Source organism: Syzygium oleosum, unplaced genomic scaffold, assembly GCF_021117445.2.
Source record: "Syzygium oleosum isolate NSW1041296 unplaced genomic scaffold, Sole_v2.1 Sole_v2.40, whole genome shotgun sequence".
Classification (NCBI taxonomy): Eukaryota; Viridiplantae; Streptophyta; class Magnoliopsida; order Myrtales; family Myrtaceae; genus Syzygium; species Syzygium oleosum.
The window spans coordinates 739,792-767,067 of NW_026607524.1; the positions used below are offsets into that span (position 1 = coordinate 739,792).

General features: G+C 37.1%; 1 protein-coding gene across 2 annotated transcripts; it reads left to right on the plus strand.

The window, feature by feature from the left end:
* The first annotated feature begins 490 nt into the window (after positions 1 to 490).
* On the plus strand, positions 491 to 27,276 carry LOC130135945 (ABC transporter C family member 2). Of its 2 annotated transcripts, none has more exons than XM_056305848.1 (28): positions 491 to 768; positions 2,014 to 2,467; positions 3,418 to 3,596; positions 3,920 to 3,959; positions 4,590 to 4,746; positions 6,639 to 6,753; positions 6,833 to 6,913; positions 11,638 to 11,662; positions 12,433 to 12,489; positions 12,842 to 12,907; positions 13,178 to 13,252; positions 13,834 to 13,941; positions 14,072 to 14,206; positions 16,026 to 16,132; positions 16,219 to 16,312; positions 16,949 to 17,116; positions 18,353 to 18,493; positions 19,088 to 19,288; positions 19,519 to 19,617; positions 19,743 to 19,895; positions 20,482 to 20,870; positions 21,567 to 21,747; positions 22,011 to 22,334; positions 23,228 to 23,984; positions 24,115 to 24,236; positions 25,726 to 25,971; positions 26,136 to 26,550; positions 26,955 to 27,276. In XM_056305848.1, the coding sequence occupies exons 2-28, from the start codon at positions 2,135 to 2,137 to the stop codon at positions 27,050 to 27,052; spliced, it is 4,866 nt and encodes a 1,621-aa protein (XP_056161823.1). In that variant the 5' UTR covers positions 491 to 768; positions 2,014 to 2,134; the 3' UTR covers positions 27,053 to 27,276. The 2 variants fall into 2 exon arrangements, with proteins under 2 accessions (XP_056161823.1, XP_056161822.1); XM_056305847.1 differs by having other exon boundaries at positions 491 to 654.

Genomic DNA, 27,276 nt, shown 5'->3' on the forward strand with positions numbered 1-27,276 from the left:
TTGCCTCTTTTTGAGGAAGATACAGATTCAGGGAGATTAACGGGAATTAGGCGTGCGAATACCATCACGTTAAAATACTAAACAAAACGTGCCAAATTTGTCCTGTACCTACCCACCTCCACGAATTTATCACCCTTATCAAACCCCCACCGACTCCCATGACTCGATCATCATCATGAACAGGGCTCCAAATTCACCGGGCCACACGCTTTGTATCCTCCCACATAATAATTCTCCGAACTTCCCCCATTTTTGTTCTTATTTTTGGCCCCCCTCCCTCTGCCGACGTCGTAATTCGAGCCCGCAGGATTCGGTCCCTCCAAGTTTTGACGTCAGCGTATACGTATTGCACCGTCCGCACCTCAGCAAGAGCTCCCCATCTCTTTTTATCTCTCTCCCTCCCTCTCCCTGTTTTCTTGGCCTCTATAGCGGAGCAGAGAGAGACACCAACGTTGTCCTTCTCCGAGTTCTCCACAGCCCCGGTTCGCAGATATACAGAGACAGAGACAGAGAGAGAGGGAGAGAGAGAGAGAGGGAGGGGATGAATGAATGAATGAATGAATGAAGTGGAGATGCATTGAAGGATCTGGGTGCGGAGGACAGGTGCTCCATATTCGCCAATCAATCGCATTGCGCTGCAGTTGGGCGATACAGGTTCTGATTCTCCCGTGTACAATCTCGTCATCGTCAAAAGTCGTCATCTTTTCTTCTGGGTCTGCTCGGGTGTGCAGCTCTCGTTCGCGTTGAGCTCGCGGCAACACCGACCTCGTGAGCTCTGTTTTTCGCTTTTCCTCCTTTGTTGCGTTTTTCTTTTGTTGTTGTTGGGTCAACGCGGGAAGCTGCGGACTTTTTCTTCTCTTTTCTTGGGTTACCTCGGGGATGGGTGGGTTTTTGATTTTCTGATGATGAGATCTTGTTCTGCGTAATGGGCTGTTGAACATGATTCTCTTCAAATTTCCAATACGAAGAAGCAATGATGTTGTTCCGGAACCGACCTGTTGGCTTTCCGTGAAGATTGTTGCCTCTGGGTTTTCATCGGGACTGCTAGTTTGGTGTTTTTGTTCGTTCGGGTCGATTGTCCTCTTCCTGTTTTGGTCATTGGAGATTGCATACGATTCTTTTAAAGCTTTTCTGACATTTGGGTGCGAGAGAGAGAGAGAGAGAAAGGCAAGATTGGGTTGCTTTTTGAGTGGTTCTACTTTTTGCTCCCATTTTGCGAGGGTAAGTCGCTGCTTTAGCTTCTACGAATAAGTGAAAATCAAAAGCTTTTATAAATTAAAGCTGAACTAATTTAGTTCTTTCGGTTTCTTATGATCATAGCTTCTCCGAGGATTTATGAAGCTTAATCTGTCAGTCGGTGAAAGTATATTATATGTTCTTCTTTTTTGTTTTGCGAAATGGGCTGTTGATCATTTCTCTTCAAATTTCCACTTCGAAGCTGTTGGCTTTCTGAAAAAATTGTTGCTTCTGTGTTTTCACCGTACTGCTAGTTTCGTGTTCTTGTTCGTTCTGGGCAATTGTTCCCTTCCTGTATCTGGTCATCAGATATTGCACATGATCTTGTTTTTAGCTTTTTAAACTTTTGTGTCAGAGAGAGAGAGCCAAGATCGGGGTGCCTTTTTGAGTGGTTTAACTTTTTTCATTTTGGCTCTACTTTTTCTTATGGTAATATACTTTCCATAATTCCTCTTTCTGCTTGCATTTAACTTGTCTGAAATGAATGATTTCTCATGGGGAATAAAATTTTATCTTAAGAATGTTCTGGAATGTCTTTAATGGCTTGATTGTTTTAGCCATTGCTACTGTTGATGATATTGTGGAGTGGAGCGGCTTTGAATATATGTTTGTGAAGATGGGTTAATTTCTTGGATGGATTGCCGTTAAAAAGGTCATGTACTAGTGAAAAACGTTTTAGTCCTTTTCCGTCTGTGCAGTGCTTCAATGCTTCATTCTCCTTCTTCCATGTGATTTAATACCTTATATCTGTATGTGAGATATTTGATGCTTTTGCAGGAGTAGGCTTGCGTTGAACAACGGTGGCAGACTCATTCCTGGCTCTAGAAGCAATTTTTATCGGGATCGAAAAGTGAAGATTATGCTCTTGAAGTGAAGAATCTTGATAGAGGGAGCAACGATGGCTTTTGAGCCGATTGTTTGGTACTGTAGGCCAGTGGCTTATGGGGTGTGGGGGAAGGTTGTCCAAAATGCCTTTGGCGTGTACACTCCATGTGCAGTCGACTCTCTGGTGGTGACTGTTTCTCATCTGGTCCTTCTCGGCCTCTGCTTATATCGAGTATGGCGGACAAAGAAGGATTTCGAAGTGAAGAGGTTCTGCTTGAGGTCAAAGTTGTACAATTATATTTTGGGGGTGCTGGCTGCCTACTGTACTGCGGAACCATTATTCAGATTGATTATGGGAGTTTCAGTCTTCAACTTAGATGGACAGAAAGGCCTAGCCCCATTTGAGGTGGGTTTTCTTCTTCTGTTTTTGTTGTTTTTTTTTATTTTCCCTTTTCCCTCTTCTATTGCTGCCAAGTGAAGTAAGTCTCTTATGGGCTCCTGGCGATCTGTTGTATTCACTTTCCGATGCTGCCACTGCTTTGGCATGCAGTGGTGCATCGTTAATTAAGTCGATTGAAGGGCATTTGTCTCAGTTCGAACATGTGATAAGTGCATGGCATTTTGACAAGACGTGTATCAATGGGCATTTGATAACTTCTGCTACTGTTCTGTACTCTAGCATAGGAGAAAGTTTAGGAGTTAGAATTTGATAAAATTAGGATTAGGATTACACTTCTGAGATGCTCTTCATATCCTTTGATGCCCTCTATTCTATCTTCTGAAGTTGGTCATATTGATTTCAAATTGGTTTATTCTACTGGATAAACAACTTTAATAGCTCTGTATCTTACTCTCGATGTTTCTCACTGTTCCTTGCCTTATGGCATGGAAGGTCACTGCATGTTCTACATCCTTGAGTATTATCATCATCAATTTTATATCACATGCTGCCTTTTTACTTTTAGGTTCCTTTGTATGAAATGGTAATGGTTCTAATTGTAGATGCATGTAGCAATAGGTCTAAATCATGAATTTATGGTATTTTAAGTAAAGATGAAATGATGCTTGTACAAAGAACTGCGTACTAGGATCTTCTTGAGCTAAAGTTGACTGGCCAATACCCACATATATTCTTTCAAATTAGTTCTGAGTTTATTTGTCCAAGTTGGTTGTTGGAACCTACATATTTTGCAGCTTCCTGCTTCTAGCTGCTGATATTTGTAGTCAATGAAACTGTGCTTAATAGATTTTCATAGATAATGAGAAACATCTTGTCATTATCAAAATGCCTATAGTTTACTTCATTTAGACTTACTTTTGTATGCTTGACATTTAATCCCGATCCTTCTTTTCCAGATTGTCTCCCTAATGATTGAAGCGCTTACTTGGTGCTCCATGCTGGTCATGATTGGTTTGGAAACTAAAGTATATGTCTGTGAATTTCGCTGGTTTGTGAGGTTTGGAGTCATTTATGCCTTGATAGGGGATGCTGTGATGTTCAACCTTGTTTTCTCTATGAAGGATTTCTACAACAGGTTCGAACTTTACACTATTGTTTACTTGCACCACTTCTTATGGTGTACAGTACTTGTTCTTTGTTTTAGTTGCACGGTCCATAATGTCCTCCCACATGGCAGTCCATACATCTCGTCCTTTTGGTGTCCATCAAAAAACAGGCCGAAATTGTTAATTTCAGTAGAATTCTAGCTGACACGTACCTTGGGACATGTATATGTTACCTTGTGAGGCCTTGCTAGCAAATTTGTAACTTGAGTTCCATAATATGCTGTGAACAAATTACAGCATGCTCCTAATCTGTTACAGCATGCTGAATCATGTGCTTTTTGTTGTTTTGCAGTTCTATACTGTATTTGTACATCAGCGAGGTTGCTGTTCAGGTATGCCCTTCTGCTACTTCCTAATTCCTGTCACTTTCACAACATAATTTTGATGCTGATAATGTTGTATCTTGCTCTGACAATAAACGAAAATTCTGCACCATAAGGCTTGGGGAGAGAGCTACATATAGTTAATGCATGATCTTAGATATAGTTTAAACTATATGGTTGGCGCCCAAAAATGTTTTTATAGGTTTTTGGTTCTTTTGAGAATGATGTAATTCTTTCTTTAGTGTTAGCCAATGATAATTTTATTGCTACCCACGGAAAAATTTTGCCATTGTGTGTTGTACAAGTGAAAGTCTAGTTCAGGTTTATAAGGGCCGTGCTTATTAGTGTTTCAGCTTAAATTAATAGGGAGGAGAGTTGTTTATGTTCTATAAGGTTACACCTTTTTATAATCTTGGAAAATGTTGGAAGTATGAACTGATCATAATTATTCTTAAAATCAGATGTCAATGTTCGCAATGTTCATGTATCTGAATTTCGTGTCATTAGGTTGGCATGGCCAATTACTATTTTCTGTATATGTCCGATGGAAAGAAAATACTAGTATAGTACCTATCTAGATCTGAATGCTCAATAAATGTCTACTTTGGCTAATCATGTTGTATTGTTGTTCTGGTGTAGCTTTTGTTTGGGATGCTGATGGTGTTTTATATGCCCACTTTGGATCCTTATCCTGGCTACACCCCTGTGCGGACTGAATCAGTCCAAGAAACTGAATATGAAGAACTTCCTGGGTCAGAGATGATATGTCCAGAGAGGCATGTCAATATTTTTTCAAGTATGTTTATCTTCCATAGCATGCCTATCGTATGATGCTTGCGAATGTCATGTTGCATTTTGCTGCTAAAAGTAAGTTCTTCTTAAAAGGATAGGGAGCTACTGTAAGTTGTAAAGCATGTACCAACTTATTTAGGAGCTTTAGCCTTCACATGAAGGCCCGGTGTCTGATTTAAATGCTTTAGGACTCTCCCTCGTGGTAGGTTGGGATTGGTCTAAGATAAAGCATAATTGATTATGATTGGAAAGGCAAATCAGGGGTCTAGAGAGATTAAAACACAAGTTTTATTGCTTTGCTTTTGTGTAGAGACTGAAACCACCACTAATTTATCTAAAAGCTTAAGTTGATGTATGGAGGTGCAGTTCAATTTTTAAATGTCACATGTTCTAACAAAATTATATGCTTAGTAGGTTGTCCATGTATGTTTGCAGTAATAAACCTGTCATGCTCTGCTAAGGACTGTCTTTGATTCCAACATTCTTAAGATACCTTGCATCAGCATCGAGGTCGAAACCAGCCCTATCTGCATTTGCATATCCCACAACACTATCATATCCATGATCCCTGTACAACACTCTCATAGCACCTCTAATACATAAGGGAATGTGGACAGGCTCCACATTGTGGCCATGAGTTCAAGGGCTGACATAATAAAGTAGCCAGCTTTTCACAGTCTAATTGTCTAGATTCTAACCTAACTAGCCATACCTGAATTTACTTAGAATGAGTTGTAGGTTACTCTGAATGTTTTAATGATTGAACCTAGTCTTTATTTTGCATGGGTATAGACAATTTCTTCACTTGAGCATCATTTTTTTTCCATTTCTTGTCTTGCTTTTGGTAATTAAGAGCTATTTGGAGAACTGAAAGCAACATCAGAACAGATTGAGTTAAAACTTATTTACTGACTTTGCTGAAAATTTCTAAACTTATTTGCAAATGCGTCTCTTTATTTGATACTTTTGAGGCGATAGAGCACTTATATGCTTAAAGAAAAAGTCAGTCATCTGGATGTTTTTGTTTTAGTACTTTTCTGAAATACCTGCTTTTGATTGATGGCGATGAATCTTTTTCAGTTTGGAAAATAGGTCAGTACACCCTTATGTGAAAATAGATTTGAAAGACGAGACCTAGGATGACCTTATTCTTCAGAATTTTGTTTTGACTAGAAAAGTTCCCTATATGAAGTTTTCTCTTGTATCTTCTCAACAATGAGACAATGATCAAAGGAAAACAATGAAAAATTAATTCGTAGTTGACCTTCTTCCTGCACATTTCCTAACAGCGCCTATCCCAGGGGCACAGAGAAAACAGTTTTTATTTGATTTTATTTTCTTTGGCTGTTATGAATATGGTAAAAGTTCTTCAGTCTTAATAGCTATGCTTACTATTTTTCCTCAAGATTGACTAATCTTTAACTATGGAATTTACCCATGATTATGTTGCTCCTTAATGTGGTTTCCAATTGCTTTACACTTCCTCTAAAACAAATAGTTCTTGACAGCTACAAATGGGGTACTGTTTTCACAGAGGAAGAACAGATTATTATCATAAGGAAGAGCACATTGAACTTTGGCAGAATCAAAAGTATATTATTTTTCATAAATTGGTTAATTGGCAGTTATCCTCTTTGTACGTCCAAGTTGTTGCTGTTGTTCCCTTGTATGAAAAGTATGGACTCTGGACATTGTGGGTCAGAAATCTCATTCTGTTTGCAATAATCAGTCCTTCAATACCTAATTACTGCGCCATATCAGTTGGATCTATCCTTTTGTTTGCTTGCTTTGTAATACTTCAGAGAGATGTTATAGACTATGTATCTTCTCAAGAATATATTTGAGGACCTTAGCATGTTTTGATACAATTCATTTTGCTCTCCTGTGCATTTCTAGGAGTACTTTTTTCATGGATGGGTACACTGATGAAGCTGGGTTATCGAAAACCTCTAACTGAGAAGGATATCTGGAAATTAGATACATGGGATCGAACAGAAACACTGAACAGCAAGTATGAATACTCCCAGTTCTAAATTGTTGCAATCTATATGATCTGTATGAGTCCTAGTTAAAGTCTGCTAATTTTGTAGGTTCCAGAGGTGTTGGGCTGAGGAATCCCGGAGGCCCAAACCATGGCTTTTAAGAGCTTTGAATAGGAGTTTGGGGGGAAGGTAAGCTTAGAGGTTCTGTGTATAATCTTTGTCACTCTGTGAACTATCCACATCAAGTCCTTAAATGTTGACTCTGCCTTGTAGCAAAATTAGTCATTTCATAATTTGGAAAATGAAAAAAAAAAAACAAGTCCTATAAATTTTATCACTTGAACTTTTAGACGAGAAACAAAGAATTGCAGACCATTGCTTGAATTACTGAAAATGTAAACTGATGAAATTGAACAAATCTTTGTAACACTCATGTATTAGGTACTTTTCATAATTCCACAAAAATATTAGCTGGTTAACTCAAAGTTGTAACCTCAGCACTACGTGGGAGAATCTGCCGACTCTTCTGAATTTATTGCATTAGTACCAACTATTTATCTTTTTGACTTCTTCTCTCGTAAATTTCCTTTGAGTGCTAAATAAATAGTTTATTTATGTGGGATATTTCCACAATGGAGTAGTTCTCAAAAGCTATTTGTCTTTGTGTCTTACTACTCAGATGCTATTGACTTAGTATGGCAATGCATTTATGTGGATCAATTATCAAGGATATGCATGTAATGGTGGCCATGTGTTTGTTGGTTAGATATTCAAATAGGAAAACTTTGACAGACTGTAAGTGTAATCTGCTGAATATGAGTAAGGGCCGTTCTCCTAATGAATTTGGTTGCTTGGGCAATAGATATTTGTTGTCATCTATCAAAATTTGGAGGTTATCCAAAAACCACAAAAATTTTTGCAGAGTTGTGTTGGTGTATTATGTTGGTGAGAGCAATAATTCGTTACCGGGGATTGAATTTGTTTGGCTACATGTCTCAAAATTTATCTCTAAGGGCTGCATCTGTCGTTGGAGACATGAAGTTGGATATGAATAGATGAAATGAACAACTCCTCTTGATAGACAAGAGGATCATTATTCCTCATGATTTCTGAACTCTCATGGCTTCTTAGAAGGAAGCTTCACACTTTAATGTACTTGAAGCATCAAAATACTTATAATCCAACCTTTTGTAACAGGAGATTGGAGGGTTTCTTTGGCTAAGTCTATGAAAATTCATCTCTAACACTTAGTTTGGGAAGGAGGGAAAGAATAGGAGTAGAAAGAAAACCTAAAGAAAGATTTAGATAACCCTATTTGGAGAACTTTTGAGGAATGTGGGTAAAGATTGAAATTTCAGGGAGAAGATGTCTGTGGGCCCTACTCGTTTTGTTCTTCACCAAATGATGAAGAAACCTATGAAGTTAATATTTAAGCAACTCAATATACCAAAATATCCCCTTCTTTAATTTGAAAATAGATACAATAGATGACTGGAAGGTCAAAAAAGTAATTTCCACTCATTTTCTCTCTCTTTCTAATCATAATAAAATGTTAATTTAACCACTTCTTCACCTCTTCTTTCCACCCTCTTCTTTCCACCCTTTCCAAACAATGATAAGTAAAATAATTTCCTTTGCCTTCTCTTTCTCCACCTCATTTTTCTACTTACATTTTCTTTGCCCTCTAAAACTTTTCTTAAACACTGTAATGACTGGCTTCCTTTGACAGTCGTTAATCTGATGTGTTAGAGTGTTGATCTTGATAGATGAGCTGAGTTATTGGTTTCTGGATCTCTCCTAGCTGCTTAAAAGTAGACTTCTCTCATAAATTCCCTTGAAGTGTTAAATACTTATAAGCCAGTAAAATTGCGAGAGACAGTTTGTGTTCTGTTTGAGCTCTTTTGTAGGACTTCATTAGTAATTAGATGATAAAAATTGTGTATAAGTTGAAGGAGAACCTGTTGACCCAAAAAAAAAAAAAAGTTGAAGTGGAACCTTGTTAGAAAGTCCAACCCAAAAGCTTAAGTTATTAGGTGAAGGGAGACCACATGAATATAAAGAGCATTTAGGACCCGTTGTCAATCGATGTGGGATAATACTTCAACACCCCCACTCACGTGCAATCCGGATTAGGAGCAGCATGTGAAATTTTGACTATGTATGTTCACGTGGAATTTTTGCCACGCACATTCACGAAAGGGATAGTATTGGCTTTGATACCATGTTAGAAAGTCCAACCCAAAAGTTTAAGCTATTAGGTGGAGGGAGACCTCATGAATATAAAGACCATTTAGGACCCGTTGTCAATCGATGTGGGATAATACTTCAACACCCCCACTCACGTGCAATCCGGATTACGAGCAGCATGTGAAATTTTGACTATGTATGTTCACGTGGAATTTTTGCCACGCACATTCACGAAAGGGATAGTATTGGCTCTGATACCATGTTAGAAAGTCCAACTCAAAAGTTTAAGCTATTAGGTGGAGGGAGACCTCATGAATATAAAGACCATTTACTACTCGTTGTCAATCGATGTGGGATAATACTTCAACAAACCTGATTATCGAGATTGCCGGTTATTCCACTCTTTCTAGGAAAGGTGCATAAAAGGATAGAGGTTTCTTCCATTAGAAAGAGATTTGGACTTGTGCAGCACAGAGTACCTTATTCCTTTGGTCTGTGACATGGGAAAATATCTATAACCATGGACAACTTGAGAAAGAGTTGAATGCGCCGTGTTTTCCTTCATCCTTGGTTGGAGGAAACTTCATGCAACCATGGCTTCCTTTGATTGGTGGGTTACTAGATGGACATCAATTTCATTTGATTTTAGTTAAGTTTACATGTGGGTGATATCTATTACTTGTAACCTACCAATCAAATTGCATGGTTGGAAGAAATTTCGGATTGAAGAAAATGTTGGCCTAGGTGAATTAGTCTGCAGTTGGCCATGCTTCTTTGTAGGGAAATTATCTGTTTTGCTGTTACTTCCAAAGGTAATATTAGCATCTTTAGTGCTGGCTGTGTGTGAATTAGCAGATAATCATGGTTCAACTTTGGCAAAATAAGGGAGTTGATGACTTGCTTGAGACAGTTGCAGTATTTCCATTCGGGCAAATTCTGGTTTTTGGTTATCCCCTTCATGTGAACTCTATGTCATTAGATAAATAGAATTCATGTGGACTATATGTCATTACATAAATAGAATTATGTTTCAGGGGGTTGAATATGCTTTTCAGAAGATCAATATGCGAAGCTGTTAATGTTTGGTTTGTTGCTGTCAGTCTTCTTAAGCGAGGACAATCACATATTTTTGTGTTCTAATAATAGGGACATTGGGTCCTCCTGTATAGGTCTCCATGCGAGGGGTATTTCCTTTTCTTATTAGTCGTGTCTACATGGCAATGTTTTGAAACTGATCTAGGCACAAGACACTTAAGATGCATACTACAGTCATGATGACATGAACTACTTTTTATGCCTTGAGGATGGGCTTTCCCTGTTCTTTCCTAACTTGATACATCGAAGAGTTTCAGTACCCTTCCCTGGAAAAAAAGAGTTTCAGTTATATGGTTGGCTATCTTTATGTGTAATCTCATGTCATTTCTTTTTGGCTAATGAAAACTTGTTTCCTCGGTCTATTTAAACAATGCATCAGTGAATTTTATGCATAGACATTAATCAGATGGAGAACTCTAATTAGAATTCTTAGAGTGACACTGCAGGCTGAGAAATGTAAAGCTATTAGCAAGGTCATAACTCATAAATGGCCTTTCTGAGAATGGTTGTCTCTAAACTGACCTTTGTGGTAGTTGACTTCTGGATGAAAGTTTGTTGTGAAGGTAATTGCATAGATTGATAAACGTTCCGGCGGTGGAACACGGTCAGACAACTGTTTTATCGTATATTATTTATGTATACAAGTGAGATTATTCAGTATAAACAGCTGAAATATGCTGGGAGTGAAGCTGTTTGAGCAAGATATGAGCAATATTTGGTGTATTTGGTAGCAAGAACTTGTGAGATTGTCAGCTACTGTATTTCCAGGTCTTATACATATCAAGACAAATTATTGTCTTACATGATTTACTCTGTATTGACATCGGGCTTTCAAATTAATAGAAGCTGTGAATTACAGGGACAAGAGTGAAAAAATCGAATATGAAGAAAGAAAATAACAAGAAATGAAAGGGATCGAATTTCACAGCAAAGGCTGTTACAGATAGCTAAATTGCTTCTTTGACAAGGCAGGGAGTGGTAACTTATATCACGGGTGGAAACTTTGCGTGGAGTTCCATCACTATTAACGGGTGGCTCCATGCTCAAGCCTTTCGAAGATAGCATTATGACTTTTCGCTTGCTAACTGACTAGCTCCCACTCTGCTTCCAACATATTCATTGTCAGCTGTTTGAGTCCGCTAATCTCTAACTCGTGAACTTAGTTGATACAAAGCTATATTATAGCACCCAAGTTTTCCGATTTGGCAGCTTGCTGCTATATGGAGAGAAACTTCTTACACTTTTTTATATTTTATATAGAGATCTCTCTTCCTCATGAATTTATCTTGAATTGGGATCTTTTGCCTAAACTTTATCCCAGTTTTGCCGAGGGAGCAACCCCACTTTTAACCTTGAATTCTGCTCGTGGTGGTTGAGTAGGGGTTTTAGGAGAAAGTGTAAGCGCACTTGCAGCTTTTAAAGAGCCAGGAGTCTGGCTATGCTGCTACCATGCCATAATCTATGCTTACGAATGCTTTCTTTTCTATCTTTTCTAAATGAAGAAAAGATCCTTTTTCTCCGAAACATCCTTTTGTGGCATCATGTTTGTAGTTATCTATTGTCGATTGCTTCTTTAGACTAGTAGTTGGCTGGTTAATACTATTCTTACTGCATTTTTCTTCATTTTGTAGGTTTTGGTGGGGTGGATTCTGGAAGGTATAGAACTAATACACTTGACATTATACTTGCATGTTATATTTGCATTTGATCAGCTAGCTTTATGGAACTCCAATTTGCATGCATGATAATTGGTCCAAATAGAGTTGAAAATCTTTGCCGTACTTCATAATATTTCTCTACACTTGTTCTTGTATGTTTGTTTGGGATGACTTTTAATTTTTTTTTGTTACCTTGTTTAGATTTTGCGGCTCATGCACTTTGAATTTTATTTAACGTGAAGTACGTGAAACCTTTCTAAAGATACGAATGTTGACAAGTAAATCGGTGTATAAATTTTACATAAATTTAAAATAGAATATCATTTTAAAATTTTGGCGAGCAAAATCCACAAAAATGAAAGGGTGCGTTTGTTTAACGGAAATGAACATTTTGGAAAATATTTTCCTAAAAATGATCGCTTGAATAACTCACATAAATGAGTTACGGAAATATATTTTCATCATCAACAAAAATGTTTAGGCATAAATTGTTGTTGATCATGAAAATATTTTCCGTTGACTTATTTTTTTAGATGATACAAACAATCATTGTTGCGAAAATGTTATCCATAATTTTTTGTGAAACATTCCCCGCTCTTTATTACAAAGTTACATTTTTGTCCTTATACTTGCTGCTGACTACTGCTAGAGGCTAATTTTTGTTCTGAATTTTAAATTTTGTACTCTATAGATAGTCACTAAGTTGTTATTACTTATATATCTCATCCATTGCTAACAATTTGTTGTGATCTGCTGAATTGTGTATAGATTGGGAATGATGTTTCACAATTTGTGGGGCCACTCATCCTCAACAGCCTTCTACAGGTTAGTTTCAATTTTTGATGATTTTTGTAGCATTTCTTTTTAGATACCCCGAAGAGAAATCTCTGTGTGCGTGTGTGAACAGACACATGCACACACATTGACTGACATAGCGAAATGGAAATTCGGTATGTTATTACCCACCAGTTTTGTCCTCTTTGGTGAAAGAAGTTGGTGGTTGCTTCTTGTTGTGCCATTTCTTTTTATGCCCTCTGATTAGCTTTTCTTTTCCTAGTTTAAACTGGCTTTATAGAATGTTAACGCAAGCCTATGACTTGTTTTTCCATCATATGCACGTTATGTAGTGTTATGTTTTTTCTGAACTTTCTCATTGTTTTCGATGAATTATCTGCAGTCTATGCAACGTGGGGATCCAGCATGGATAGGTTACATATATGCGTTTTCAATATTTGTTGGCGTGGTATGACATTAATTCTCCTTTTCTCTTACTATCAAGTATCAATTGATTGTTTGTCTCATTAAGTGCTTCAAATTTAGTTGATTTGCTTCTAGTAATTTTTTTTTTCCGCGTTGCATATGGTAATATTCCAATTTGCAATTGATAGTTCTTTCTCTTAGATTGTCATGTTGGTTATCTGAGGTTAATCATTATGCTATTGATGTAATGAACCTTGAAATTTAATTTATATTCTTGAATCTGAGATTATTGATTTTGAATGATTTGGTCCAGGTGGGGGGCGTGTTATGTGAAGCTCAGTATTTTCAAAATGTCATGCGTGTTGGTTACCGCCTGAGATCTACTTTGGTAAATTTCCTTCCCTTTCTCCTAGCTGTTACTAAAGTAGGAACTGATATTCTTCTCATCCAAAATTTTTCTATTTTTCAATCCAAATTTTTTCTATCAAGTTCTGTTTTTAGACATCCCTTTTGTTTTGTTTTCTTTCCTCCATTCTCATTTGAAAGACAACTGCATATATGACAGTGCGTGCACTTGGGAGCATGTACATAATGAAATGCATTTGTACTTACACATAGCTTCAGATGAAATTTAAGAGTATGATGTCAGTGACCCTAAAATTCCATTGTTAATTAAAATTTAAGATATCTTCCCTCTGCATGTGCAGCTTCTTGTATGATCTGTTTCTCTTTAGAACATGAACTAATGATATCATAATCGAATCCCTATATAACAACAATCAAACTGCTCCTTGTGCTGACTAATTTTTTGAATTGTGTCCCTGTTTTGTGCCTGGCCTAATTTTCCTCTGTAGAACACTTAGATAAATACTTCTCTCTCTTTTTATTTTTTTTTTAGTTCTTTTTATATTCCTGCCTGTGCCGAAGCTTCATCATAGTTACCTGTATTGCTGACTTCACTGTTTGTAGGTTGCTGCTGTCTTCCGCAAATCCTTGAGGCTAACTCATGAATCTCGAAAAAAGTTTGCGTCTGGAAAAATCACCAACTTGATGACAACTGATGCTGAAGCACTTCAGGCATGTGTCATATTCATTTACGAGTAAACATACCTACTTGTAGCTAGTCATAGCTGAGTCGCATTTTGATTTAGCAGTCTTATCTGGAAGTTGTAATTGCTATTGTTATAATTGTTCCTTTTTCCAACAGCAAATATGTCAATCCCTCCATACTCTGTGGTCAGCTCCATTTCGTATAGTTATAGCAATGGTGCTTTTATACCAGCAACTTGGGGTTGCTTCACTGCTTGGTGCTCTCATGCTTGTTCTTTTATTCCCTACACAGGTACCCCAGTTTTTTATTCTGTTTATTTTATATTAAGTTCTGTTATACCTGATTTTTGTCTGTCTATGAGGTAAATCTGCAGCATACTAGGTAATAATGCTAATAGTGCGATAAAGGTTAATGTTGATTGTACATCAAATCAAGTTTAATGATTGGAAATTGTGAAACTTGTCTCCTATATCTCGTGTATCTTATTGTCCTCTTAAACTGACATTATGCATGTTCAGCGCCAGTGGTTATAGTGTTTTTCTTTTTAAAGTGATAAAGATAGCTAAAATATCTGGAATAAATAAACAACTCTCCATTGTTTTGAATAATGCTTTGTTGAAAAAGCATCCTGACCTTTGAAGGAACTACAAGCTGATGAAGCATTGACCCTTGACTAAGTTTACTTTTTTCTGTAATGCTAAGTGATAATTCTAGTCATTGGACTAGGTCAAAAGTCTTAGCTCTGATTTGTCATGTTTCCTCTGGTGTTATAAAAGGATGGTGCACGACATTTTAAATGCACGTAGCCGCTTTATTTTGGATAACTACATGGATAAAGTTAACATGTGCTAGTGAAGGTCGGTCGCGACAGCTTGTGATATAGCTTTCTTGAGCACTATGGTAGGCAATTTGATCTGTATGGTATACTTCACCCTAGTTCTGGTTTGGAAGTCACTTTATTCAAATTAGGATGAAGAATGCATGATTACAAGGTGAAGTTGCAAATTCCTCTGCTAGGATCATCATTTATACTCTGTGAAGTGCACTGAGGCTGATTTGCCTTCTAGATCTATGCCAAATAATTTGAAAAGCATAATTTGGGTCGCTAATTTGTTGTGAACAATTGTCTTTCTCAAAAGTATAAGCCCTTAGGAAAAGGGCTCACAACGTGTATCTAGCAATTTCTTTTAACAGTCCCCTCATATTTAATCCAGACCTTCTGTGTGAAACACAACATCTGGACATCATTACATTATCGGGAAAATTGGAGACTAGAGCACTATGACAAGAAAAATGTAGATTGACTGGCAGACGGAATGCCAAGAGTTGAAGCCTTGGCTTGTTATCTAATACCATGTTGACCATCTGTTTTTCATAGAGCTTAAGCTGGTAGCAAACAGGTTCTCGATCTATACTTGAGATATACTTCTTGAATTTTTTTTTTTGGTTTACACAGTTTGGTGATTAGATTGAAGAGTAGGAAGAGATGGTCACTTACCTAAACCTGATAGTGGGGATAAAGGCGGAAGCCTTGAGCTTTTGCTTCATGTGTGAGGAATAATAATGTTGCAAACAGATGTTTTAAATGAGCAATTTTTTGTTAATGAATTTATCCTTGTCTGCTTGCACAGAAAGCGGACATTTAATTAACTCCTGTGGTAAAAAGAGAGGCTGCCCGTTCAACATTTGTGATTTGCCATCTTTAGAAGCGCTAGATTACATTGATGAAAATGCGGGCAAATTTCTCTTCATTTGAGGAGGTGTCTTGGAATGCTACTGTCCTGCTATAAAAAGAGTTTGAGAGGGATTATGGGACAAAATTTTTTCCATATTTCTATAATCCTTTTCCGTTAATAGCTTTTATGTCTTGCATGCAAAATTGCAGATATGCCAAATGAAGTGTGTGTCTAGTAAACTGAAAATTAGAATATTATTTAGGTGATATCCTTGGTCTTAGTATATTCTTATTGATTCATTTTATTTTTTAAATAATTTTACTTGAGAATGTTAGTAATAAATACACTTTAGGGTTCTGCAAACTGTCAATTAGCCTTCACTGTCTCTGTGAATTTCTTCATCTAATAGCTTCTTTTAATTTTACTGGAAACAGACTTTTGTTATAAGCAGAATGCAGAAATTTTCCAAGGAGGGGCTGCAACGAACAGACAAGAGAATTGGCCTCATGAATGAAATTTTGGCTGCAATGGACACTGTGAAGTATGATTTCATCTTTAGAACAGCTCTTTTTGAGTCATCATGAAAATTAAGCATTTGACACTTTTTTTGGGCTTAATATGCTTCAGATGTTATGCATGGGAGAGTAGTTTCCAACGCAAAGTTCAAAGCATTCGGACTGATGAATTGTCATGGTTCCAAAAGGCTCAAACATTAGGAGCGGTATAGTGCTATAATATAATTTCTGTAATACCAACTTTATTTAAACTTGGAGCATGGAGATTCCTGTTTGTACCTTTAAAGAGGTTGAGTATTACTGTTTCATATCTCGTAGTACGGTTTAGTTTATACTGTGTCATGTATCTAGTCGAGGGAGGAAAGCAACATTCTTGACGTCTCAGCATGGTTTTCACTTCTCTTTCCACAAACTCGTATTGATTTTACTGGAAAGGAAAGGAAAGTGTGCTGTTATGCTTAGATTTTCCTATGGACTTCACTCAGGGGACAGCTAATAGATTTTACCGGTTGTTAAAGGACAGCGGATTGTTGGAGCCTGAAAATAGCGTTAGATAAATTAACTGGTTTCTCAAAAATGCGAATAAACACACTAAGCCTTAATGAAAACACAAATTAGGATGGGGCTAACTTTGCTCAGCTTCCTTCTTGGTGATTAAAAAGCTGACAACTTGTTTTGCTTGGATTAAAAAACTAAGTAAATATCATGATTACCAAGAAATGTTTCTTATATGGTGCCCAGCTCTGGTTTAAATATTATGTGACAATGGTTTATCATTGGTAGAAATTTTGATGACCATAAGGTTGTTATTTTAAGTACTGATTTATTGTCTTTTTCCACAGTTAAATAGTTTCATACTGAATAGCACTCCGGTTGTGGTGACTGTTATTTCTTTTGGAATGTTCACTTTGCTTGGCGGAGATCTGACACCAGCAAGGGCATTTACATCTCTTTCTCTCTTTGCTGTTCTCCGGTTTCCACTGTTCATGCTCCCTAATATAATAACTCAGGTATTTTGAAGTTCTGTTTATAATGAAACTGCTCTCGTCTTTGCTTCTATTTTGCAGAGTGCACTTAAAGCATTGATGTCTCTGATATAGGTGTTATGACTTTTGAGTGCTTACAACCTGTCCGATATTAAAGTTGTCTTCTATCTTTTACATGTTCTCTGCTAGAAAAGGTTAAGAGAAACATTTTCTCATTTATCGTGTCTTAAGAAGAGGATGGCAGCTTGTATTTTCCTTCTTTTCTCAGGTTCCCTTCATTCAGTTGAAGAAGTTCTCTAAGTTTGGAGTTTTAACTGTTTAATCATTCTTTAGAAAATTGCTGCTTGCTCAAATCTCTTGTTTATTTCTTGGATGTGTTTATTATGATGTAATTCTAACTTATATGTGCTTTGAAGAGATGGGAAATTCTTGTGCCTCAATATTATTTGAAAATGTTTCATACATGCGATAATTTGATGAAATGCTGAGTTTTTTTTTTCGCTCAAATGAAATTTTGAGTTGACTTTCTCATTTTATCAGTAGAATTACCCTTTTTGAAGAAAACATTATCGTTGACATATATATGAGTTCTATGGTTTAGTTTTCTCCTTAATTGATCTTGTCCCAGTTTTCTCTAGGGTTTGGGTTGTTTCTAGTCAACTGTCTTTAGCTTGGAAAAGATTTTCATTCTGTCAGAAAATTGTTCGGAGTATATTTGTATTTTCTAGAGATAACTGAAGTTTTAATATGGCAATGGCAATGATTGGTGGTAATGGGTGGCGACAGTACCACTAGTTGATTATTAAGGCAATGGTATTGGTGAGAAGGAGGTGGAAATCATTGGTATGTGTAACTGTTAACTGTGATGTAAAGTACAAGAATTCAGTGGCATGATCCCATGCCAGAGAATTTTGGTCCACTTAATTTTCTGGAAGCATTTAGTATCGATTTCATTTTTGTCCATGAACCCCTGCTTATTACTTGTGTGGCATACTACTGACCGAATGGAAGTCTTAAATGCAAAAGAACTTTGATGGTAAAAAAACAGTAAAATGTGTAAGATTGTTGAGTTTCATTTCCATTTTACCCCATTTTATTGATCTTGCAATCTATTTTTAATGTAGTTTGTACATTGTCTTTCATGTCGAGCACTTCATTGTTGTCGCTGATATTGTCTTCTGCTAGATGCAATACATGATTAACCAGCTCTTAATGTTTCCATAATGTTTTCAAGCTTCTAATGCTGTTTTACATGAGCAGACTGTAAATGCAAATGTATCCTTGAAGCGACTGGAGGAGCTTCTGTTAGCTGAGGAAAGAATTCTTTTGCCTAATCCCCCTCTTGATCCCGGACTACCAGCGATAACCATCAAGAATGGAAACTTTTCTTGGGATGCGAAGGTCTTGTTTTTAACTTGGAAGTTCCTGTATTTTCGTGTGTATGCATGCATATGAGTACAAGCATCGCTTTTATAGCAATTGGTCCTTGCAGATGGCAGAACTGTGTGCATGCAAATACTAGGGTACAATTGTAAAAAGCACTCTGTGCTTTGAGCCTTAGAAATGCAGTTTTTCACTCCATATTGATTAGCTGTTTCCTGGAGAAAGCAAACATATAGATAAATTGAAATCATTGATTATAGAAGAGGAAGAGGAGATATAATGAAAAAGAGCTGAGATCTGTCTTAATTATTAGTTGCTTAACTATTTCTGATTGTAAACTCATTCATTTTATGGATATCCTTTTACATGCTCACTCATAAGCATTTGTAACAGGCTCCTTAAATAAGCAAGAGACTACCATTTTCTGCTTGTCAATATGTACAGTTAGGATGTTTTATAGCTAGAGGCAATCTATAGCAATTGACAACTTAGTGACTTACCTTGTCATGTACTCTGTCTAATGCAAAAGGCGAAATACTCTTGCAAATGCAATTGTCTGTTTTTTTGCAATTGCTTAGATACACCATTGAAGTGCATGATCTTGTACTTCAGGCAGAGAGGCCCACACTGTCGGATGTAAACTTGGATGTTCCAGTAGGCAATTTGGTTGCGATTGTTGGTAGTACTGGAGAAGGAAAGACATCACTGATATCGGCAATGCTTGGGGAGCTTCCTGCAATTGGAGATGCAAATGTGGTTGTTAGAGGAACAGTTGCTTATGTTCCTCAGGTTTCGTGGATTTTTAATGCAACTGTGAGTATTAAAGCCTTTCCTAATTCTCTCATGAATTTCTTTTTGCTTATATTACTGTCCTGTGAACATTCACTTTACTATCTGAACATACTGAATTTTACTACTGGAGTGTGCTTTTCTGCACTCTAATATTAATATCAATAAGGACCTCTTGGATTATTCATACCCAACTAAACCTTTCATTCCTCGAAATCATTATATTCAGCATGTACATAAATGATCTCTTGCAGGTTCGTGATAACATTTTATTTGGATCTCCTTTTGAATCAAGAAGATACGAGAAGGCAATAGATGTGACTGCATTGCAGCATGACCTTGACTTGCTACCTGTAAGTTTAGTTCTGATAATTGTATCTTTAATGTAGTTCTTGTGGACTTGCATTGTGCTAGCAATTCCATGCTGTTCAATGTTCTTTGCCAAAATCTTCAGCATTCTGACATGAATAATCACCAGGGTGGTGATCTAACTGAGATAGGTGAAAGAGGGGTGAATATAAGTGGTGGACAAAAGCAGAGAGTTTCTATGGCACGGGCTGTGTACTCAAACTCAGATGTCTACATATTTGATGACCCACTGAGTGCTCTAGATGCACACGTTGCTCGACAGGTACTTAATCCTCCTAGATAAGTTTGCTCTGCATTCATTGTTTCTAATTTTAGTTTTGTTGAAAAAATATTTACTTTCGCTCTTTTATCATGTCAAGGGTGGCTTGAACATACAAAGCTATAATTTTCTACCTGCTGTTATCAGATCCTTTGTCTTGTAGTCTTGCAATTTCCTGAGCTTTGTAAGATTGTTTTTACCTGTCTTTCACCATCTGAATTTGTAAAGCAACTGATTTTGAGATGCAAGCTAAGTTGCGCGCGTATATGTGATCTACCAAAGCACATCTTGGTTATTTAACTTCTCTTTGCAACTTATTAATATATTCCATGATAGTTATCCGTAGATGTACAGAAGTTCTGAAAACTAAAGAGTTCATGATTCAGAAGCAAAAGAGTACTGTGTGAATGTTATTATATGAGTGCGTGTGCAGACAGATAAGGATGCGTTGCAACTTGGATGCAGATTTTGCTTCCACTTTCCCTGGCTTCATATCTTAGCTCTGTCATTGTGTGATTTTAGCTTGTCTAGTATATGCACTAGATGCTATCTAGTTTATTCTGGCTGATTCTCCATGGTTCATCTCCAGGTATTTGATAAGTGCATCAAGGGAGAACTAAGCAAGAAAACCAGAGTGCTTGTCACAAATCAGCTTCATTTTCTATCACAAGTAGATAGGATAATCCTGGTACATGACGGTAAGGTGGAAGAGGAAGGAACATTTGATGAGCTCTCTTGCAGTGGCAAGCGATTTCAGAAGTTGATGGAAAATGCGGGTAAAATAGAGGAATATGTGGAGGAGAAGGAAAATAGTGATTTAGTTGATGAGAAGAGTTCGTCAAATCCTGTTGCTAATGGGGTTGCTAATGATGTACCCAACAACTCAAGCAACCCAAGTAAGAAGAAGGAAACCAAGTCAGTGCTTATTAAGCAGGAAGAAAGGGAAACGGGTGTTATTAGTTTGAAAGTATTGGCCAGGTAATAATATTTTCTTTAGGTACTCCAGAACTAAAACGTAGTACAAATTCTTGATAATGGCTCAATTAGAAGTAAAAGTATGCCCAATTGATTCTTCTAATATCCAAGGGCTTCAAAGTACCGGTGTATAAAGTATTTTTCCACTGAAGGTAGCTACAGTCACAGGAGGAACTTGATGATATTAGAGATCTTTGGTAGTCTAATTCACATCCTTTTAAATTTCTAGGAGTTTTTGACACAAAGAAATTTGAGGAAGAAGCTTTATTATTCATGTCTTTACAGCTAGGTTTCTTCTTTGGTAACAAATGTGGTAGAAAATTGAAATAGCAGGAAACTGTTCCGTTAGTAGAAGCTCGAGCTTGATATTTTCTTATGCATGCCTCTCAATTCTATGGAGGATGATAGAGCTTATTATAATTCTATTTACAGTTTTGTTCAGATGGGAGAGGTAGGCTGGGAACTAAGATGGAGAGAGAAAGTTTGGGAAATATAAATTAAGGAGAATAAACAGATGAGGGTAGAATCTATGTACTTAACTTTTTCCTATCGAAAAGCAATAAGGCTAGAAACATCTTTAGGATTGGATGGCTTTACAGCAACAATATTTATGAGAAAATGTTCGGAAAATAATTCTTTGTCGAATTTTTGTTAATTTTCTTTTGCATCGTAATTAATGTTGCATGTCTTCCTTCTCAGATATAAAAATGCACTGGGAGGCATGTGGGTGGTTATGATCCTCTTTTCATGTTATATCCTTACTGAAGTTTTAAGAGTTTCAAGCAGCACATGGTTGAGTTATTGGACAGATCAAGGTACCCAAGTGGGTTACAACCCGGGCTTCTACAATCTGATATATGCACTTCTATCATTTGGTCAGGTATAATGCAAGATGGATGCAGTTATTTGACAATTTTTGCAGACTTTTCTTTTCTGCAGGAATCCATGTGCATATGCTACTTTCTCTAGTAACTATGACCTAAAGAAAAACTAGAAAGGACTTTTTTATTAAACAAATATGTTTGCTTCGTTTGCCTGCTGCTATTATGCATGGACTACATTGACAAGATCATTAGTTTATTGGAAAGATGAGAAAGTATCTCCTGAAATCTCTGTACTGACGATCCGTGGATTCATTTTCAGGTTTTAGTGGCTCTGGCAAATTCATACTGGTTGATCATATCAAGTCTGTATGCAGCAAAAAGATTGCATGATGCTATGCTTAATTCTATCTTAAGAGCTCCGATGGTTTTCTTTCACACGAATCCTCTTGGCCGTCTCATTAATCGGTTTGCCAAGGATCTTGGAGACATTGATCGCTTTGTCGCTCAATTAGTTAATATGTTTCTGGGTATGGTGTCGCAGCTTCTTTCTACTTTTGCTTTGATAGGGATTGTGAGTACAATGTCCTTGTGGGCTATAATGCCACTTCTGGTCTTGTTCTATGGAGCCTATTTATACTATCAGGTATGTCCATCCTTCTGTGAATGTTTTCCCACTTTTGTTTGTGGAGTAATAGAAGCTGATACTTTGTTGTTTAGTACTTTGGATAGTTTAGTTTATGAAATGTCTAATATTATTTGGCATGATGAATTGATTATAGTCTGACAATTTTAAAAGATTAAAATGGATTTTAGCACTCAATGCAGAGAAAATCGAACCTGTTTTATTAAAAGTTCAGAAACTTCTGTGATCAAGTGCCATGACTCTTTTGCTTTTGAAATTTATGACTGCTTCCTTTGACCTCATCTTTAGGTTTGGTTGGACATAAATAAAATCACAATGAAGCCACAAAGGAAAACGATGGATCAAGTCTTTTGCCTTCCTTTTTAGGCTTTTGTCAGTTGCTAAAAAATGCAGATTTGTTGTTGCTTTTTCTTGGTTTGTAGCAAAAACTGATAATGTCCGATACTTTTCCACATTTTGTGGCTATTTATTATTCTCATGCGATTGCTACTTTTTGTTATCCTGATTCCTGACTTAAAGTTTCGACATTTTTTTGTGAAAGTTGTGGCAAGCTACTTCAAGTATTAACTATGTGCACTTAAAAAAAATTGTAGACGAGTAAATTAAAGATTGGAAATTGTTGCTACCAATGATTTCCCAAATATTCAGCACTTTAGTAATTTAAATTGCTTACGTCATATTTCCATTCAATATTTTTCGTTTTAGAAGTAATTGGTTGCTATTTTTCAACTCTGAGTTCTTCAACGCCTTTGGTTGGAATGACCGCTGAATTACTAGTCAGCATTCAGGTTGCTGCACGTTGATCCAAATTCTTCAGCCTTCCACTGCTATGCATAGTAATTTTAGACTGATGTTTTTTTTTTCAATAAAAGTCATCTGTTCTTTTCATGTAGAGCACAGCTCGTGAAGTGAAACGTTTAGATTCCATAACAAGGTCCCCTGTTTATGCACAATTTGGAGAAGCGCTGAATGGTCTATCAACTATCCGGGCATACAAAGCTTATGATCGTATGGCCGAAATAAATGGAAAGTCTATGGATAACAACATTAGATACACTCTTGTGAACATGAGTGGAAACCGTTGGCTTGGAATTCGTCTCGAATTTTTGGGTGGCCTTATGATATGGTTTACGGCAACATTTGCAGTCATGCAAAATGGAAGAGCAGAGAATCAGCAGGCTTTTGCATCCACTATGGGTCTCCTTCTTAGTTATGCCTTAAACATTACAGGATTGTTGACTGGAGTGCTGAGGCTTGCAAGTCTCGCTGAAAATAGTCTAAATGCTGTTGAGAGGGTAGGCACATATATAGAATTGCCTTCAGAGGCTCCACCTATTGTTGAGAGCAACCGCCCCCCTCCGGGTTGGCCGTCATCTGGATCCATAAAGTTTGAAGATGTTGTCCTACGTTATCGTCCAGAACTTCCTCCAGTACTGCATGGGCTATCTTTCACTGTTTTTCCAAGCGACAAGGTTGGAATAGTCGGAAGAACTGGTGCAGGGAAATCTAGCATGATTAATGCTTTGTTTAGGATTGTTGAACTAGAAAGAGGAAGAATCTTGATTGATGATTATGACATTGGAAAGTTTGGGCTGATGGATTTACGCAAAGTTCTTGGAATAATACCACAGACACCCGTGCTCTTTTCAGGTGAACCGTATGTAATATATTGTTAATTAATCTTAATATAATAGAGTTCACTTTACCAGGATGGCAATAGCCTTTCTTTGATAATTTGGATAATTTTCCTTGTGACTGAATCTGTTCCCTTTTTGTCCAGGATCCGTGAGATTCAATCTTGATCCTTTCAGTGAACATAATGATGCTGACCTTTGGGAGGCTTTGGAGAGGGCACATTTGAAGGATGCCATTCGTAGGAACTCTTTAGGCCTTGATGCAGAGGTACATATTTTGTTTCTTCCTATTTTCTAACGATTCAGGCTGTTGCAACTGATCAACTAGCATGATAAAGCAAGTGCAATTGATTCCACTTAAGTGCATTGTCACGTGCATAAAGTTACCTCATGTAGTAGATTTCCTTAAATTGGCTTTCCCTGAAGCGATATAATAGGGATTTGGATTCCTATTCACCTGCGAATGAAATCTGGGGTGACAAGAACACTCTTGTTGAGTCTGATCACCAACAGTGGTTGACATTGATATTAACTCTGCATAGTGTACTTAGAATGAGTTCCATGCTCAAATAGGGGTACTGATTTCTCTGCATTCATGAAGTGAATTTCTTTTATACCATTTCTTCAACCCTGATGTTTCTGCTTCTATTAACATGGATATTAAGAATTTGCTGGTAGTAAAATATCACCACTTAGCCGCAAGGTAATTTACTCGTCAGTCTCTTCATTTTGAGGTTGAAGTAGATAGTTGAGGATCTGCAGTTTTACTTTGTCCTGCTCCATATCCATGTCCACTTCCTTTTTCATTCTGTTGCCTGAAATTTTCCGTGACAAAATTCTTTGTTTTACCAGCATGTCTGCTAACATTGTTGGACATGACCTTAGAATGATTTATGTCATGCTTTCTGACGTCGGACGATGAGTTCCACAAGAAAGCATAAATCTTTAGGCTTCACAACCAAAGCTTCCTAAGCATCACATCCAGGGTTTCTTAAGCATCACACCTAAGAGAAGAATTGCATCACACAATCCCAAAGCAAATACTTGCTAAATTCAATGATATATCACCTCTAATGGCAAGAAAGAATTATAATGATAAAAAAAAAGTACTACTCTAAGTCAAAGTAGGAAATCTCTAATATCCTCTTAGAATTAGGTATATAAATTCAATTGAAAACAAAGAAAGCCACCATATGTGCACTAATTTTTGTGGTAAGTCAGATATCTAATGTGTGATTTGGCCTTTCAATTCTCAACCGTTCTCAATGCAAGGTGATATGATCAGGCCTTTCTAATGCCTCTAATATGCATATAAGGAACATAGATTTATATTTTTTATCATTATATTATTAGAAGATTATTTTTTGGCAATCACCTCCATAATCATTTGGCAAAAGCATCGTTATAAACTCAAAAAAGATGATCTCTCTTGATGATTTTAGCTTTGTTGACTATTATGTGAAATTATCTCACATTACATCCAGAATAATTTGTACAGATTTATGTTAGATCATGTTTTATTGGAACATTAATGGGGCATATTAAGTGGACTTATTAAGCTTTTTTTTTTTTTTTAATCTCATCAATGTAAAGGATAATTAACATAAGAGAAGTGGGAGGGAATGGAGTTTCCTGATGATGTGACTCAACCAAATAGCTCATTCTTCCCACTTTTCTTATTATTTATAGATTTTGATTTTTGTGATCAAGAAAAGTGTAACTTCACTTAGTAGCAACATTTTCTATACCGTTTCCAGGTTTCAGAAGCTGGAGAGAATTTCAGTGTTGGACAAAGGCAGCTTTTAAGTCTTGCTCGAGCGTTGTTGCGAAGATCAAAAATACTGGTTCTCGATGAAGCAACCGCAGCTGTTGATGTTAGAACGGATGCTTTAATCCAGAAAACTATCAGAGAGGAGTTTAAGTCGTGTACAATGCTCATCATTGCTCATCGGCTAAATACGATAATTGATTGTGACCGCATCCTTCTCCTTGATTCTGGCCGGGTAATAATATCCTCTTTCCACCATGTGTGATTCCATATCATCAAACCTGCATCTAAGAGTATTACATGCTTTGGAAATTCACCGACACGAGCTTGTTTAAGCTGGACGACAGTTTTTCTATGTTATCCCAGGTCATGCATTAATTTCTCTGGCTTGTGTTTTAGGTTTTGGAATACGATCCCCCGGAGGAATTGTTGTCTAGAGAAGGAAGCGCCTTCTCTAAGATGGTACAAAGTACAGGGGAAGCTAATGCTCAGTATTTACGCAAGTTAGTTGAGGAAAGCAGATCTGGCAGAGAAGAGAACAAGCGGTTGGATGGACAGAGGAGATGGCTCGCTTCATCACGTTGGAACGATGCTGCTAAGTTTGCTCTGGCTGTCAGTCTCACTTCTTCTCAAAATGATCTTCAAAAGTTGGAAATTGAGGATGAGAACAACATTCTGAAGGCGACCAAGGACGCGGTCATAACTCTGCGGGGAGTTTTGGAAGGGAAGCATGATCAAATAATTGAGGAATCCCTAAATCAGTATCAGATCTCTAGCGAAGGCTGGTGGTCGGCTCTCTACCGAATGGTTGAAGGTAAACTTGTCTAACTGTGTTGCTGTCAAAATTAACTGTCATTATATGTAGGACAGAAGTTACTACAGAAATCCAATTTTTTTTCATAGAAGAGATGTCAGTGCATCTGATTTAATGTGATTAGATGTGATTAAATGACTGAAAGTCCTTTGTGCTTTTACATTATCCTGCCACCAAGAAAAGCCTTCAATGCATCTGACAACTCGAATATATCACTCCATGCTTTACTAGTTTGGCTATTGTGAATACAGTTTTGGATGTTTGTCTTTCTAATCATTTTACCTGATTTACTTAACCTCTTAAGTGAAGGCAGAGTAATGATAACTTCACAAATTTATATGCGGTGGCTTTCTTATGCTCATACAGGACCTGACGATATCTTTCTTCTATGTTTCTGCAATTAGGTCTTGCCATGATGAGCAAGTTGTCGAGAAATAGACTTCACCGATCGGAATATGGTTTTGAAGAGGGAAGGTTTGACTGGGACCAAGTTGAGATGTAGAGAACAGCATGATTCTGTACGTATATTTTGAAGTAGTGTCTAGTTTTTCTACAAAAGACCTGAATTATGAGATGGCTATGGCAGCAAAACGCCTGGACCTCTTTCTTTGTGCATTTTGACTTGTCACTGTGGCCTAGGATCAACATAACTGCCGGTCTTTGATAATATGAAGACGACAATTGAAGAACTCAGAACTGTAACTATTTCGACAGAGTTTTCATCTA

Coding starts and splice junctions, on each gene's coding strand:
- LOC130135945 (XM_056305848.1), top strand. CDS start 2,135: ATGGCTTTTGAGCCGATTGTTTGGTACTGTAGGCCAGTGGCTTATGGG. Junction 3,960..4,589: donor TCAGCGAGGTTGCTGTTCAG/GTATGCCCTTCT, acceptor GTTCTGGTGTAG/CTTTTGTTTGGGATGCTGAT. Junction 6,754..6,832: donor ACAGAAACACTGAACAGCAA/GTATGAATACTC, acceptor CTAATTTTGTAG/GTTCCAGAGGTGTTGGGCTG.